The sequence below is a fragment of the Psammomys obesus genome, unplaced genomic scaffold (assembly GCF_907164565.1).
Source record: "Psammomys obesus unplaced genomic scaffold, mPsaObe1.curated_primary_1811, whole genome shotgun sequence".
Taxonomy (NCBI): Eukaryota; Metazoa; Chordata; class Mammalia; order Rodentia; family Muridae; genus Psammomys; species Psammomys obesus.
Genome location: NW_026590675.1, coordinates 608,695 through 627,271, shown reverse-complemented (window position 1 = coordinate 627,271; position 18,577 = coordinate 608,695). Strand labels below are relative to the sequence as shown.

At 34.8% G+C, this 18,577-nt stretch overlaps 1 protein-coding gene across 1 annotated transcript in view; it reads right to left on the bottom strand.

Annotated features, from left to right (window-relative positions):
* Pola1 (DNA polymerase alpha 1, catalytic subunit) overlaps positions 1 to 18,577 on the bottom strand; it is a 297,318-nt gene that overhangs the window by 132,880 nt on the left and 145,861 nt on the right. The window contains exons 33-34 of the mRNA XM_055608252.1: positions 11,667 to 11,845; positions 9,888 to 10,019 (exon numbers count right to left, since the gene is read on the bottom strand). Coding sequence (XP_055464227.1) covers positions 9,888 to 10,019; positions 11,667 to 11,845 — 311 coding nt within the window. The remainder of the gene's footprint in view (positions 1 to 9,887; positions 10,020 to 11,666; positions 11,846 to 18,577) is intronic.

Below are 18,577 nucleotides of genomic sequence, written 5' to 3'. Positions count from 1 at the left end.
CTATTATAAGCAATTACTCATCAATATATTCTTGCATATAAATTTTATTTTCTCCTTTTAAAAATTTAATTTGTGGGGGGTGGAGTATGTACATGTTCATGTATGGGCACAAGCTCCCATGCATGTATGGAAGCTGGAAGAGGAGGTTGAGTGTCCTGCTCTAAAACTTCTTACCATATTCCTTTGAAACAGGGTCTCTCACTAAGCCCAGAGCTAAGCTGGGCAGCAAGTGAATCCTAGTGATTCTCCTGTCTCAGCCTTCATGCTAAAAAGTCACCTGTGACTTTTTATACTGGTTCTGAAAATTGAAACTCAGGATCTCATGCTTCACAGGAAGTGCTCTTAACCCACTGAGCCATATCCACAGTCCCTAAGAGTACTTTTTTTTTTAAAGGACAAATTGCTAAAGCTGAAAGTGAAGCTCCTAGACCCCACAACTAAAAAGTCCTAACTCTTTCTTGAATATCGGTCTTTTTCATTGTGTTTGCAATTGTACTGATGGTACAAAATTGGTATGAACGATAAAATGCCCGATATGTGGGCATTAATAAAGGCAGTGGCTACAAATTATACTATTAGCTTTTGTATTCCTTACCATCATATACTCACAATACCTAATACGTAAGTAAGCTAGGTTCTTTTAGCAATATCATATATTCAGAGTGCAGAATCTTACTACGAAGCTCAACACTATGTGTGTATCTCTTTTATTATCATGCATAATCATACAGTAGTTGTCTCCAGGAAAAAACACATGTACAACTCTCTGAATTGGGAACTGAGCTAACTACTTTATTCAGAGAAATTCATTTTTACCCGAAAGAGTAACTGATAGACAAACTATGGTTATTCAGATCTAAGTATCTAGCAGACATTTCTTCAAAAATCAACTGAGCCTATCACTTTAAGAAAAATCAACTGACAGTATTTGTTACCAATGATAAAAACCCAAGTTTTCAATGTATTTTCATTGGACTATTTATACAGTGCCCCAATATTTAAAGGTTTTTATAATGAGGCTAATTAAAAAATATATTTTTCAAAAACTACTTATAAGATGTGTCAACATCTGGAAAGCACTTATAAACCATTTAAGTAGCATTTTCTAAATAACCATTCCATGTTACAAAAACATGCATAGATAAATGATCCACCCACAGTGTAAGACAGAGTAATGTATTGCAATGCACTGTAATACAAAAAGATTAAGGTCATGATTTCATATCTAATGTTGTAAGTAACCTTTAAGAAATTACCTCGGCAGAGGGGCTAGCTCAGCAAAACATTTATTGTATAAGCAGAAGTACCCAGGTTTGATCCCCAACATCCATATCTAAAAGCTGAGCAGAGTGGCAGTTGCCTGTATGTAATACTAGCAGTGGAAGATGAACAAAGGTTCCCTGGGGCTTGCTGGACAGGCAGTGTAGTGAAACCAGTAAGTTCTGAGCTCACTGAGATCGTGTTTTCCAGCAATTAAGAAAAAGAAGCTATGAAGAATGCATCCAACACAGACCTATGGCCTGCACATGCACTGGCACACACATGCGGATGTACCCATACGCACAAGTGCACATGTGCATATGAACATGCAAACACGTACACATATTCCTCCAAAAAACCAACACTTCAAATACTTTGGTAAAAGATTGGACATAGTAACAAGCAAACAAAAAATGTCTTCATTTAACAGAAAGGGCTAGTTAAAATTTGCTTCTTCTTTCCCCAACTACATTCCTGTGTGAAACAAAATTTTCTTTACAAACCAAAGTAGAAAATTAAAACATATGAGATGTTGAAGAAGATAAGAGAATTTAACTATCTTCTAAGACAGGTAAGGAATAAATTTAAAAATATATAAAACAATACCACTGTCTTGATTAGATTGTTTTCCTTTGAAATATAAGGGTTTTTTTTCCCTCCATAAAACAGGCTCTTTTTGAAAAGAGACAGGGACTCACGATGTAGAATTGGCTAGTCTGGACCTTACAATATAGAGACTAGACTCACCTTAATTTCACAGAGATGAGATGTCTCTGCCTCCCAAGTGCTAGTACTAAAAGGATATGCAACTAACAACCAGCATTTAAAAATTTATTATATTTTTATTTAATTATATTTATTGTTACTCATACATGAATTGATACTTTACTGTCTTAGTTTCAATTTAAAGTAAAACATAAATTCATATAAAATTAACTCTTTGGCATCTTTAGTATTCTAAGAATCCATTGGGATCCTGAAGATTTCAGTTTGAGAACTACTACACTACACTACTACAAAAGAATTTGTTTTACTTATGCTGAGACCTTTTAATACATTTCATCATGTTATGGTGAATTCCAACCACAGAATCATTTTTGTTGTTAATTCATAACTGTAAATTTGCAGCTGGGCATGGTGGTTGCATGCCTTTTAATCCCAGCACTCAGGGAGACAGAGGCAGGATCTCTGTGAGTGTGAGGCCAGACTAGTCTACAAAACGAAATCCAGGACAGCCAAGGCTACACAGAGAAACCCTGTCTCAAAAAACCAAAAACAAACAAGCAAGCAAACAAACAAAAACTGTAATTCTGCTGTTATGAATCGTAATGTAAATTTCCGTGTTTTCTGATGATCGTAGGTGACACCTGTGAAGGGTCATTAGATTTCCAAAGGGGTAGCAACCCACAGTTTGGTAGCCACTGTTCTAAAGGCTCTGGAACATCATTATATCACTAAACGACAAGCTGTGGTTGAGTAGGCTGCATGGTCTCTAAATCCTTAAGTATAGATATAGATATAAATCCTGAGCAGTGTCAATTTTACTTTAGACTGTAGCCCTATTAGTCCCAGATCCTGAGAGCTGGTTAGCAAATCATCCAGGTTTTCAGCAGCACCAATCATTCCTCCAACAACCAAGGAACTTGGAGCACCTGTACTGCCTGAATGAGACAGCCCTTTCAGAAACAATTACCCACTTGGAAAATTACATTATGGCACAAAGTAAAAGCCACAGAAAATCAAATCAGACAAGTTTTAAACCAGCACTACAAGTTATGTATCGCTTTACAGAATGTTATGTTGATATTACAGATGTTGATGAGGGTATATGGTAAGCCATACCTTGCTAAGAACAAACAAACCCATACCTATTAAAAAATAAATTATCAACTTTCACCATTAATTACACACACACACACACACACACACACACACATATATGATTTCACCTGTGAGTCACAATGTACATATAAACCAAATATGAAGGTCAGCTGTTGCTTAGAGTGCTCACTTCCCATTCTGTTGACATGTACAGCAGAGAACTGGTAGTTCTGCTTTGCTCCTTGAAGTCAAAGAGATCAATGGTGTGAAAAATCTCACTTTTGAAAGGCTAAATGAAATATGTTCTGGTTCTATTTCTTACTGGACTACAAGATAGTAGCTACAGATGACTGGAGTTAGACCCTAAGTTGAGTTTTCCCTAAGTAGACAAGGTTAGAGAAACCAAATTGAAGAAAGAAATTCTACTGTTTCAGCACATCAGTTTTCTGGTTTTACCCAGTTGTTTTCATATATTTGACATCTCCTATGGCATTTCCTCAGCATTTCCAAAAGCCCCTAATTTTCTCTACAGTGGTAAACTGTATCAGGTGTTGCTCAAAGTCCAAGTTTGACACACATAGGCAGCCCACTGCTGGCTGGTCATAGTCAGACCCGGCATAGTTTGTAATGTGTATTCTGTGGTTGAACCCCTCCAAATTTGGTATGAAATCTGTTAGTTCCACAGAATCCTGTTCTAGTTTTGAGTTTACCAAAAAGAATTGATGCCATCAGGTTATGAGTCAATGAGATAAAAATTAAAGATACCACAAACAAATATTGACAATTTTATAAGAAGTCAAGTGGGAAGCTATACCTAGAACTTGCTTGCTAGAACTCCACTGCAATAGCAAACATTAGCCCATCATTAACTTCTTGTATAGAATACCTATCTGGCATGTTTTAGAGAATGGGATGACCTGTAATTCACTTAGATTTGTTCACTAAAATTTTTTTTTAAGAATGAGATTTTACCCCAACTGTCATCAAAGCCCTGTTTATTAGTTTTACTGTGGGAACACCCCATGAACTTGCAGTAAAATGTTATACTCAACTAAATAGCTTTCTTGACTTATACGAATCTAAGAAAAAAATCAGCCATTCACAAATAAAAGCATACTACCTCTCCATCAATGTGGCTTGGTGTTAGAATACTGGCATGCCTGGTATATATGCTTAGCTTCCCAATCAAATGGTGTGAAGCGAGAAGACGAGAAGAAACAATAGTTCTCAGGAAGTTCTTTTTATTTTAATAAGATTTAGGATGAGTTTTATAGATTCCTAAAGAAATCACCCCTCTTTAAGCACCGCTGGGCAGCAAGTATTGGGCTGCCTGTGAAGCTGAATTGCTGAGAAGGATATGTATTGCTTCTATGTTGCATGCCGTTACTACCACTTATAATTATGCTGTTAGACCCTTTACAAACAAAAGCTCATTTTTTTGCTAAATCCTCTACATATAAATAGAGAGATAAAGGAATCAACAATAATTCCACAACCGCTTAAAGTTTAAACTATTTTAAACTAATATATCTGTGATACTACATATTGCAACCTATGACCTAAAAACTATCAGCCTACATCACCACAGGTAAGAAATGAGAAATTTTGAGGGTTATTGAACACTGAATATTTGCAGCAGAACAGCAGAGAGTTACTGAATGGCACTACATGGCTCTCAAACAGATCTGCTGCACAATATCATTCCGCAGAACCTGGATAAATGAAGGCAATGGCCACAGTGTCTCGTTAGTAAGTAATACATTTGGCGGGGTCTGAAGCAAGACGCAGTTTTATCTTACATTTATCAGATTTATTTAGTTAATTTCACTTGGTGGATTCCTCATAATGTCACTCTTGTTTAAGCATTGTTAGGTACTATAAATGGTGTTTGCTCATGATGCTATATGAGTGCACAGTTTTCTGAACAAATAGGTTAACCAATATTCCATTCTGGCATCATTACACTTTTGATAAAAGCCAATTGCAAGTCAATATGCTTGATGGCTGATATTAATACTCTGGAAATAATTTCTGAATGCCTCATAAAGATGGGCCCCAAAGAAATAATAATGTACTTCTGCCACAATACACTAAGAAGTAAAACAGAGAAATTAAAAAAAAGAAGATAACAAGCTAGGTATCTGCTCCTCCCACCATCACCCCCACATTATCTAGTTAGGCATAGGACTTCTTTAGCAAGACAATAAAAGTATTACACTTAGGCAGGCTGCTATTCTGCATCATAACAAATTTATGGGCACTGATTCTTTGACACATACTTTGCTTGAGGAGAGATATGTATTATTGAAATCTGCAGTAATCAGTAATATAAAATACAAAAGACAGTAACAAAAGACTGTCAATGCTTTCAGGATCTTAAAATAACTGTAGAGTTGTGTTAACTTGATATCAATCTTATATACATAATCTTTTCAGTGTAGAAACAGCATGAAAAAATAATATATAGAAAATATTAAAAATAATAACATTTATTTGTTGGTTTTTTGGTTACCAAGCATCAAGGAACAACCATTACTAATGAAAGGTTGTGGCAGAGATTACACATGAGACACAGGGAAGGTATGACCCCTGTCCTCAAAAGGCATAACTCAGGAACGTTCTTAGATTATAAAACCTGGAGCTAATTTCTAAGGAATTACACCACGAATCCTAGCTCTAGCAACTAATCAAGGGCTATCACACTAGCAGCAAGTACTTATCTGTTCATTTTTTAGATGGAGGGGCAGTCCCATCTAGGGTTAGCAATATCTCAACATTCAAAAATAATAACAAAGACCTCCAAGGAATGTTCTTTTGCAGATGCCCAGAAAGACAGGAAGGCTGGCAAAGAAACCCTTTGTCCTATTCAAACACCTTAAACACTACTTAATGAGGAATAGGGCACACATTTGAGTTCACTATCATTCTGTCTTTCTGAGAGGCTTCCCCTTTACAAAGTTTGATTCCATGTAAGTATTGAAAGAGGGTTTAAGGTACATAGTAACTGATCGTAAATGACCCACCACTTCCTCACAGGTACTAATAAGGGTTGAATTTCCCACCCATCAGCAAGTCATCAGGGTAGGTTAACATCTCAGTCTCAGTTTCACTTTTTGGAGAGTTGAAGGGAACACTTCAAAAATGAACTAGCTAAACAAACTTCCCAGCAGTACTTGACAGAACTACACCTATTCTTCCCATTTCCAAAGCAGTGGAGAATTAATTACAAGTTCTATGGATCTATTGTAAGTATAATAGACTAAAGAGCTATCACAGACACATTTATTGTAAAAGCACAATCCCAAGAGTGTCTAGTGGAGGGCCAAAACGATTAACACAAATGCTTTGTCAGATCAAAGATAAAACCTGCACCGCCCAATTGAGAAATGAATTAGAACAGTGGGTTATCTTTCAAATTAACCAGGGCAGTTAGTGAGGAAAATTTCATGAAAGTGTAATTCTTAGCCTTTGTGAATCCACACAGCAGGCATTCTGCCAGCTGACAAGATGATGAAATTTTCATGCTTAAAAAAAGCCCTCTTCATTTCCTAATTTAGATTAGCTAGTGCTTCTCTCCCTTTGTGTGTGCGTGTGTGTGTTTGCTTTTGAAAACAGAATTTCAGAGAGAAAAATGTATCAATTTTTCATTCTAAACGTGAATTTCAAAAACCATCCTTAAAAGTTTAGAGATTAATTGGCCTTTTTATGATTAAAAAGAAATACCAGTTCAGTATTAATGGAGTAACAAACAAGGCTCAAAGCACAAAACTGATTTTCAATTCAGGATTTTTTTTTTGCTATGTCATTTTTCCACATTTCATCCAACGTTGAAGTAAAATACAGTTATCTTTCTCCTAAGTAAATTAGTGCATTATTCAAAAATGTGCTTCGTCAGTGTCTTGTACATTCCTACACGTGTGAAAACTTGTATGTTAGTAGAAACAAGAATTCTAAGGCTACCTTACTGTACAAAAAGAGTTGGAAAAAAGGATCTCCTACTAAAGGAATCAGTATAAAATATTAAAATATGATGAAGATTGGTTGATTTTGAGGTACATACATTTGTAAAAATGTTACATTACAATTACTCATCCAACATAATTATTTATTCATGACAGAAGAGCATGTAATGTATTTTTTTTCCAAAATGCAAGTGATTTAGAAGTCACATACTTTGTGACTAATTTCTTTCCTTGGCAACCTAATTTCATAGAAATCTATAACTACATTCTTCGGCAGCTTATATTGTTTGGTCAAGTGCCATATTCCACCTAACTTCTCCTAATTTCTTCCTTTCTAAGGATGACATCTTTTTCTTAGTGTACATTGATTTTCCTTGCTGTAATTCTAAGACTAAAATAAATATAATGACACTCTTAACCAAGATCCACAAACAACTGCTTCTGTTCAGGGAGTGCTCTTTAATATTACAAAATCTGAAGAAGCCATTTTGGTAACCTGCTTCAGAGAAAAGTCATGTAATCTCAGTACCTTTTCTAATATGCTAGCTGCATCAGTCTCAACATAGAGTGTCATTAATCATCAGACATCACACTGAATAGGGTCACTTGAGGCACAGCTAACCAAAGAAACTCACCATCATGCCCCTCTGCTGGCAAAACTCATATTGTGTTTGGAGAAACAGAAAAGAGAACTGTCTCTCACTGATTTTAAGGGATACTGCTTATATACAAGCTCAGCTTGAGACCATGAAAAGAAATGATGGAGTTACTTTTCTCCCATCCAGTCACTTATGATTAGGATCAGAAAGTAGAGAAATTTCTAATTTTGAGGACCAACAGTTCTAGCAATCCATAATAACATGAGTAACATTTGGGTATTCTGACCAGACATATCTTAGAAAAGTCAATCAAGTGGGCAGTTAAGTACAGAAAAACTTTCACTTGATTGTTACAGAGAAAGTTGGCAGATAAAACAAAGTACTCTTACAACTTCATTTTAAATGTCTGGTCTCTAAAAGCAAATTACTTAGCTTAAACAATGCTTTTATAACTATGGCCATTACCATCATTACCACCATTACTACTACCACCACCACCACCACCACCATCACCACCACACCCACCTACCCACACTATTAGATTACAAATTCATCTTTGAGTTTGGACACATTCTAATTATATGGATCGTTTTTCTCCCCTATTCTTAAGTTAGTCAAAACAGATAGGTCCTTTGTACAGAAGGAACTAGATTCATTGCTTTTAGCATTAACATTTCCACGGTGAAGATTTTGATAGACTAAACACAGATGGAAAAGTCAGGATTCTTCCCAAGAGTCAAGAATCATGCTTTGCTCAATGAGGCCTGTAAATGAGAAGCTGAATAGTTTTGATTTGGGTTCTTCATGCTAAATAAAGGTCTAACATTTCATGAGCCAAATGTTTCATGTACTGTAGAATGTGACCCCACAGATAACCTTTGTTTCCATCCAGCACTTCATTAAAGTGAAGCACAGCTTTATTCACTAAAAGTCTGCAGAGTTTCCAAAAATGTAGTCATAATAATTATTTTTTTTAAAAAAAATCCAGGCAAACCTACTTTTTTTAAAAAACATAAATACAAATTATCCCATGTCAAATCACACTGGAACTCTGTTGTTCCTTTTCATCTTAATGATCTAATATCCATTTTTATACAGTTATATTTACTACTGTGTGAAAAATGTTTCAAATTACTTCACATATGTTTCAAAGAAAAGGCTTTGTTATGTTTTAATTAACAAGTAAATAGAAAATATAGAATATTAAAGTCATGGGTATTACCTAATAGTACCTGAACATTTTTTTGAGATTTTAAAAATTATTATTATTATCATCATTTATTACCCTGAACATTTTAAAACGCCTTGTCAACACAGCCTTTTGTTTTTAGAAACATGGTTTCTCTGTGTAGCTCAACACAGCTTTTAAAAAAGGTATAGTGAATTTTTAAGTGACAGAAAATTTGTTTAGATAACAAATGATATGACACACGAAAAGAAATGCAGTCTTTTTAAATTTTAATTTGTAAAGAGAAAAATGCATTCATCTAAAATGTGTTAAGAAAACAAAAACTCAAAAATCTCAAACTACACTTCAATTTTAAAAATATTCCTTTTAATTCCTTCAAAAACTAATCAAGTAACTGGCTTAGGGTTTCATGTGAACACAAAGTACTGGGTAGTGATCATCCTAGTAAAATCATTACCCATGACATCATGACTCTATTTGCTGGAGAAAGGCAATATTGGTACTTTTCCAAGTTCCAGTCAAAGATCTGAGTGACCATTTAATTTAGATAGCTAGGCAATGATAACATAAAAATAAAATTCCTGAATACACTTTCATTTTTCTTGAAACCAAACTTTCAATCTTTAAAATACTCTTAAGAAATGAAAGAGACATGACATTTATGAGAACAAATTGTTTGTCATATATGCTACTAGACTAAAATTTCATGCTTTGGCTAGGTGAAATGGCTTAGTTGGTGAAAAGCCTTGCGACTATGCCTGATGACCTGATGACCTGAGTCTGATCCCCTGGAACTAACTTGAGAGAAAGAGAGGACAAACTCCCTCAAATTGTCATGCAACCTTCATACAGACATCCTCCGGCAGCACCACCACTCCATCCCCACACAAATCAGTAAGCAAATGTAAACAAATTTTAAGTTCCAGTCTGTTACACCTGATTACTAGTATTCTACTATGAGTTTTCTCCAAGTGTTTTCAACTTGCATCAAAAACTATAAAATGATTATTAAACCTCTGTAAATTGAGTGTGTGTAGTCTTATTACAGATACTTACATCATAGTACTTTTTAATGTAACGTCTAATGTCCATGATCAATTTGTTGCTCAGCTGTACCATGAAGCTCAGTGGTGAAGCCTTACAATCAACATTACTGCAACGATACAAGCTGGGCTCCACATCAATTCCCTACAGAAGCCAGGACAAACAAACACACAAAAGGTTATTAAGCACAAAAGGTATTTTATGCTTAAAACATTTTTGGTGCACAATACCAAAAATAACTCTGTTTTAACTCTATTTTATCCACTGCTTATGGCTTAAGAGCTCCTTTAGAAATACATGGCATCTACTCTTTTAATATCATCACAATCAAGTACAAAGTCAAAGGGAAAACCATGAACTCACTACTTTACATTCCATGTAAGACAAGCTTTATGTATGAGGCCATTTCCCCTTTGAAAATACTAGGGAAATCATGTTAACAAAATTAAACATTCTTCTTAGAGACACTGATCAAAGATTTAAATTTGCAGTCATTCATTCCAACTTGAAGATAAAGCAAGAGCACTTCTACGACATTAGCCTGCTGTTACTGCATCAACTGAATTCTAGGCAGAAAAATCTGTAATTTAAAAGTATTGTACTACAGAACCAATAAAGCAATCACTAGATTGGCAAATCTAAAATTTCTGTGCTTTAAAAAAATTGAAATATATTTGGGACAAGATAATGCAAGCGGAGAATAATTTTGGAAGAGTAACTATTAGCAGTTGGAGAAACATTTTATTGTGTCATGGTTTGTTTTAAACAAACACAAAACAAACATAAGATACAGGAAAACTGTTGGGGTTTCTGGAACATTTGTTTTCCTTCTGGATACTTAAACATCTTGGTTGGTTTCCTGCTCCAATCTGGTGCATAACCCTACCCAACATGCTAAGCAATTCCAGGTGGAAGAAATTTCAGAGCTTGACATTGGCTCTTCCACAGTTAGCCCATCTGCAAGTCGTCAAGCCTCCATGCAATTAACTATCTTATTTACAGCTGTAATGAAGCAAAACTCAAGGATTTAGCAAGTATTGCTGATCTGTGTCTGCCTCTTCCTTGCACTTGCTTCCAAAGGCTGCTTTGTTTTGATTTTAAAAACGCAAAGAAAAATCTGCTGTTTGTCCAAATTAACTTAAAATAATTACTTTTAATTTAGATAAAGGATGTATTTTCTTTCAGCTTCAAGGTTTCAGAGTTCTGCTGCCTACTCATTTGCCAATGGCTAGCAAACTTATAACCCTGCAGTGAAATAAAGTAAACTGGCCAAGTTTCAAGTTCTGATCCAAGGTCAATGATATATTTTTGACAGTACTCCTTGACATGATTGTCTCCCTGTGATTTTTTTTAAACGTCTGGTATGGAAAGACCACAAAAAAAGATAATAAAGAATATTTTTGTAAAAAAGGAAGGAAGGGGGACATGTAAAGACAAACATGCCTTTCCCAAATGCCTAATTCTTGGTAACGTGATTTAAAATAAGCGGGGTTGGTAATAGAGAAATACAGGTTACTAATTAAAAAGTTCCAATAAAAATATTTTGAGGTAATTAGAATTAAGATTTCATTTTAAAACTAAGGTCAAGCACTCTAGAAAGAGAAAAACAATTATTAAAGCACATTCAATTAGCAGAAATAAAGTTCTAAAAGCAGAACTCATGGAGCTAAAATTCTTTAAAGACACAAATGAAACATCTAGGTTACAGTTATGTAACCTAAAAATGTAGGGAAGGGCACTCTGTACTAGTTTCCAAACAAAATGAAAGACATAAAACCAAAAGGAACTAACCGAGCCTTCAAAGACATTATCATAAATATTTTCAGTTCCACATGCAGGACAAAGGCATTTGAATTTTTCACAGTCCTTGTATTTCTCTTCATCAGTCAGCTGTGCTGGACCACCAAGGAGAGCATCATTCTCTTCATCTTTGTGATACTGATGAACTCTAAATTGAGTAGAGTCAAGTCCTATCAAGCAAAAGAAAAACAAATTTAAGAGGACTCACCAAAATAAAATATCCCCAAAGTACATTCTCACAAAAGAATGATGTCCTAGTTCATATACACATGTATATTAAGAGACTATGATTCACACAAGTAACTCTAACAACACAATGTAGAAACATGTCATTGGATATACAGGATCAAATGTATTTCATAGAATTTTTTCTTGTTACACTAAAAACTCAAATAATTATACCCTATTATTAAGACATACTCTTCAAGTACAAACATTAAAACTCAAAACAGAACAAAAATCCCATTAAAGAAAATAGGTTCGGGGCTGGAGAAATAGCTCAGTGGTTAAGAGAACTGTCTGCACATCCAAAGGACCTGGTTTCAACTCCCAGCACCTACACACACAACTGTCTGTAACTCCAATTCCAAGAGATCTGCCACCTTCACACTAATGCACATGAAATAAAACTAAAAAAAAAAAAAAAAAAAAAAAAAAAAAAAAAAAAAAAAAAAAAAAGGAAATCATGAAATTTTCAGGCTGTAGCACATTAAAAAAAAAAAAAAGAAGAAAATAGGTTCACTGCCATTACAACTTCTTCAAATGCAGACATAACTGCAAACCTTGATTTCAATGCAGTGGTCGATTTCATCTTGGCTCAATAGTTAACAGCATGTTATATTGCAATCTAATTCAGTGGTTATAATTCAGTAGCAGCAGCTGAGACAAAGTACGACATCATTTTTGTGTGTGTGTGAAATTCATAAACTTAAAACGTACAAAATGATGGATCTACATATTCCAGAGGTCAACACACATGCAACAGCCTTGAAGCCAAATTCAACTTTTATATTTCATTTGAAACAACACAATAAATAAATCAAGGCATAGTTTATACTATCTTGTTTCCACAAATTATTTAAAGAAAGGAAACATTTTTACCAATTTAAATTTCCCCTGTTCAAATCCTATCTTGGATTTATATTTAAAATTCAAACATCTATATTCTCTTTGGTCAGCCATCAAGTGACACATAGTAATTACAAATTTCTAGAAGCAAACGATTTCAGAGTAGCAAGGTGGTAAACAAAGAATAGATGACTGTGGTGTGGAGTCTCCGTTTTCTCACCTACAAAATGGAAGTGTGTCAGCGGCCATACAGTTTTGAACTTCAAATGAGATAATATAAGGATAAGCCTAGTCCAGTGGTGCTCAATGAATATTAAACACTTACTAAAATTGTGCTTGAATACAACAAAAAGTAGCAAATGGACACCACTTACTACAGACTATATTCACAAGAAACACATATTCACGCTACAATGAGGTTAATAGCTATGTTTCATAAAATTAAAGTATTTCATAATATGAAAGCATATAAAAAATTCAAGTATTTTTTCAGAGCAATGCAAATAATAAATGATATGAGTTATGGTGATATATAACATTCCACCCAAGCCAAGACTATCATCTTTAGTTTACAAGTTATCTACCTCCCAGGGGGGGGAAAAAAAGCAAACTACAGAGAATACATACTCTCATATTTAAAGTTAAAGAGAACAGTGGACCTGAATGTGAGAAACCACATTCATAAATGAGGTTGGTTGTTCTCTACAAAACAGATAAATGCTACTAATTCATTAATCTCTAGTTGTGAATACAAGAGGATATTTACAGAATGTGTTGATTAATCTGCAGTTACAAGAAAGCACCAAACTTTTCTGACTGTAGAATTATTAATCAATTTCCAATGCTAATTTTAACTTTAAAGGAGGGACAGGGAACAGGAGTTTTCTAAAAGGCAAGATTACAAAGTCTAAAACAAAGGAAAAATCATGCTGGACTGCATATACACATACATACATATACAGCTACACACAGAGACAGACACACACACAGACAGACAGACACACACACACACACACACACACCCCTGACCAGGGGCTATTCCCTAACTCTGCTCTATCAGCCTTGGTTCAGTGGGTACACCTGAGTACATGGAGAAGCACAATGGCACACTGGCTGGTAGCCTGCCTACTGAATTAACCAAAAGTGGCCATAACTTACTACTTACAGAGAACACCCAACAAATGTCTGATTGTGACTAAAAATATCAGGCTTTATGCAGTAGCTATTCTAAATGTTGACTTCCACAAATGACTGTTATCTTCCCATGACAGTAACTAGGCCATCTGGGCTACTTAATTACTTCAGACTTACTTATTCATAAGCTGAACTGTTTCAGGGAAGAAGTTTCATACTTGTATTAAATCAGCCATGGTACTTGATAATTTAAAAAAAAAACACACACAGAAGGAAAATAAACTGCAATTAAGAATACAATAGTCGTTGTACATGCTACTTCAACACAAAAACATCATTAAACAAGTGGTTTTCTTGGAAGGAAAATTAAACATGTAACAGACATAGTGAAGAGGGTTTACTAGTTTTAAGCGGACATACTACACCATGTTTTTAAAAAAGAAAGGACCACAAATCCTTTTGGAAAACTTGACAACACAGGCTACAGCACGTCTCAAATTTACTCAGCACACAGAGTAATTTAACCAAATTCTAATAGAATATTTCAAAGTTTTAGTTAACTTGAAAGTTTTACTGCTTATACTGGAACTTATTAAAGCTGGCCTCAAACAGGAAAAGAGGTATCTGGTGCTGCCACCTAGAGGTAGAGATTCTGAATTTTAAGAATGCAAAATAGACCTACAACATAAAACTCCCTTTGTATGACAACCCAAAATTAAAAGCTGTCAGAAATGCCGTTAAAGCACAATCTTTACCATCACACTTGTCCTGCCTGCATATACATTCTGTAATTAATATTAAACTGCTCACAGTGTGGAACCACATGAAAGCTCAGCAAGAGATGTAAAACTGAATTCCAAATTCCTTACCTCTTCTACCAACAGTTTCTCTGAACAACTGGTTTAGAGAAACAAACTTTTAAGCCCTAAATGAAGAAAAAATGTTCCATGTCTACTAGACTGCTTTCGAATAGGTGATGAATCATCTAGTCAGGCAGAGAATAAAGAAAGGGGTAACTTGAGTACTCTTTGGGAAACTAGTTATCTGGCAGAACAACAGCTGTGATTTACCCACAATAACCAGAGATGATGTGATGTATACTTTAATTCAATCCTGAAACTTGTAGAGAACAAGTCACTTGTGCTGAGATGGGAGGGACAGAAGAGGTAGTAGAATGAAATTAAAATACTGTCATTTATAATTAGAAAATTTCTAGGATCTTACATTATTTTGGCAACAAGATCAAAGCTCTCAATTTCAAAGGAATATTTATAAAGTTGCATCACAGGCACTGGGGTGGGTGAGTTTAGCAGTACAGTTTTTACTTAATATCACTATTCTTAATCACACTATGTAACATTTGGCATAATTATTTTTTTCTACTATTGTCTTTTTAAAACCATTGTAGACTACTCCTATTCTTGGATTGTTTATGTCCCTTCTCAAATATTTAAACTATTAATAATCAAGTCATATGTTTATCTGAGAAGGATCATGATGTATTTGATCAAATATTTCTTCTTAAAAAAAAAAAAAGAACTCCTAATACGACTACAAATAACTGCAGTAAATTCCATGTATTAATGCAAGCAGAAAAAGGGAAAATGTACACTGATGAAATTCCAAATGAGAAAAGAAACTAACTGGTATCCATAAGCAGTTGTTTGTAATAAGTCAGTTGAGATACTAGAGAAATCAACTAATAGCTTTGTCACTGTCATTCTTTAATAAAAAATCATTTTAAGAAGTAAATCACTGGATGCAGTGGCCTGTAATCCCAGCACTCAGGGAGGCAGAGGCAGGTCTCTGTTAAGTTTGAGGCCAGCCTGGTCTATAAAGTGATTCCAGGACAGCTAAGGCTACACAAAGAAACTGCATCTTGGAAAAAAAAAAAAAAAAAGAAAAAAAAAAAGAAAGAAAGAAGGAAGGAAGGAAGGAAGGAAGGAAGGAAGGAAGGAAGGAAGGAAAGAAAATCCCCCCCCCCCCGAATCTAGGCTTATAAGTATCTGGACTTCCTAGAAAAAAATTATATGAAATAGAAATTTAGAGCCAGGTATGATGGCTCACGTCTGTAATCCCAGCATTCACGGAGGCACAGACAAGTGGATCTCTGTGAGTTCAAGGCCAGCCTGGTCTACAAAGTGAGTCCAGATAGCCAAGGATAAACGGGGAAATGTCTCAACCAACCAACCAACCAACCAACCAACCAACCAACCAACCAACCAACAAACCAGAAATACAAATTTAGCATTGAAAAAAAATAGTAAAAACTTAAAGAGCCAATGTTACTTCCATTGGCTCTTTAATTGGCTCATATTCCACAAGCAACTGTGTATATAGAACCTAACAACAAAATGCCCAGTTTCATTCATAATAGTTCCAAATAAAAACAAGGTTGATGGATATTAATAGCATAATGATCTAGTAGTAATACTAATCAGCAATGAAAAAAATGGATACCGATACAAGCGACATGATACCAATCAAAATATTACATGAACTCAAAGAAACTGAATATAACAAGTACATACTATAGAAAACCATTTACGTACAATTATAGACAAGGGAAACCTCAAATATGCTGATAGGAATTGGGTGACTGCTGCTGCTATGGAAGTGTTCACCGAGAAAGGGCAAGAATAATGGAGTAGTCTGATGTGATGGCAATGATTTAAAACTGATTGTACAACAATCTTAAGAGTTTATAGCCTTTCATGATAAAATATGCAAATCTTATTTATTAAAAATAACATGTAGAGTAGGAGATGTTCAGTCTATATTTCTAAGGGGATTATATTTAGAGTATGTAAAAAATGCCTGAAAATCAGTAAGATTAATATAATTCAATAAAAAAATATGTTTAGCTGACCCAAAAACTTGTGAAACGATGTTCAACTTCATCAATTATCAAAGAAATGTGAAGTAAAACCAAAGTGGTGGGTACGCTACTACATAAAATGAAGAAAATTTAAAAACCAAACCAAACAACAACAAAAACACCAAATAGTTATAAGAATACAAAACACTCATATACAGTTTGTAGAGTTGGTAAATCCACTTTAGAAAATTTGAAGCATCCACTAAAGATGAAACAGTACGTATACGGTGGCCTAGCAGTAGTACTAACTAACTACATAACCAACAGAGATAAATGACTCTGAAGACATGTACAAGAATTCTCCAAAGAGGGTTATTCATAATAGCCAAAGGTGAGAACAGCCCCTGCACATACACACAGGAGGTTCTGAGACAGCGTGCTGTAGGTATAGTCACACAGTACAATACTATGTCAAAATCACCATAGGTACAATTACACAATTAATCTCAAAAACATATTAGAGTGGAAGTAGCCAGACACAAAGAATAAAGGCAAAATTCATACCATGACCACAAATAAGAAAAATTCTTCTAGGACACCAATTTTATGGTGGTGAAAGACGGTATCTAGGAGATAGAACTGTGCTTCCAGGGATAGAGTATTATATTATTTCAAGAACTAACTGCAGTCCACAGAGCTATGTGTTGATGTGAAAATCCAACAAGTTGTTCAGTTAGTTTTTGAGCTACTTTCTGTGGACATGTAAAGCTGCAAGAGAGTTTATACTTAGGACATGAGTAAGATTAATAGTAAATATTTATGATATTCCTATAGTTTGGTCTCAAAGTCATGACTAGATATAAAGTATTTCCAGAAAGGTGTGGAAATCGTCACTGAGAAGTAGTATTAGCAAAACATAAAACAAATCAAAGTAAATATAAATATGGTCAAGTCTTTAATAATCCAAGTTACAATTTACAGGAAATATATGGGATAAAGGAACATGTTTAAATATCACATCAATGCAATGAGTAAACCCTAGAGCCACAAAAATTCTACAGTACAAAATCTTATAAATAATGAAGATAAAACAATGAGAAAAAAAAAGAAAATTAACTATTACATGGACCTAGACTGTTTTCCAATTCAATTTTTTGCTTTAAAAAAAAAAAAGCACATTTTCATGGTATGACCAGGATGCAAAGGAAGTGTGTGTGTGTGTGTGTGTGTGTGTGTGTGTGCATGTGTTATGAGATGAGATAATACTGAGACGGAAAACTGAAGTCATCTGTAAATGCAAAATAAAACACTTAGAAGATGAAAGGATAGGATTCACATCATGGTAACTGGAGGAGGTAAAAAAGAAAAGTAAGAATAGCCAGAGCTGATCGGCAGTGAAGGTGAGTAAGGGCTACTTCACGTTTTCTTACATAATTCTATATACATATTAATTTTTCATAAGTTCTAAAACACCATAAGTTCAATTTAAAAATAAACAATTGACTGAACAAACTGCAGACAACTAGCTTTCACACTAGAAATAGCTTCTGAACAACCAAAATGTAGAATTTCTAAATATTTTAAGATGTACATAATGGCTAGGGGCGAGAGAGATGTCATGACGAATTCCACATTTTTGTTCATACTCACCAAAAATTTGGGTTGATACAAAAGCTCTGAATTGTTTAGAACTCAATAGCAGTATCTCAAAAGATATCCATTCACAGCACTCACATGGTGGCTTGCAATCGTCTCTATCTCCAGTTCTAGGCACCTGTCACTCTCTTCTATCTTTAGTAGTCACCATTCATGTATATGTGTACACACACACACATGCACGCCCCCCACATGCACAAACACATACACATGCGTGCACATGCAG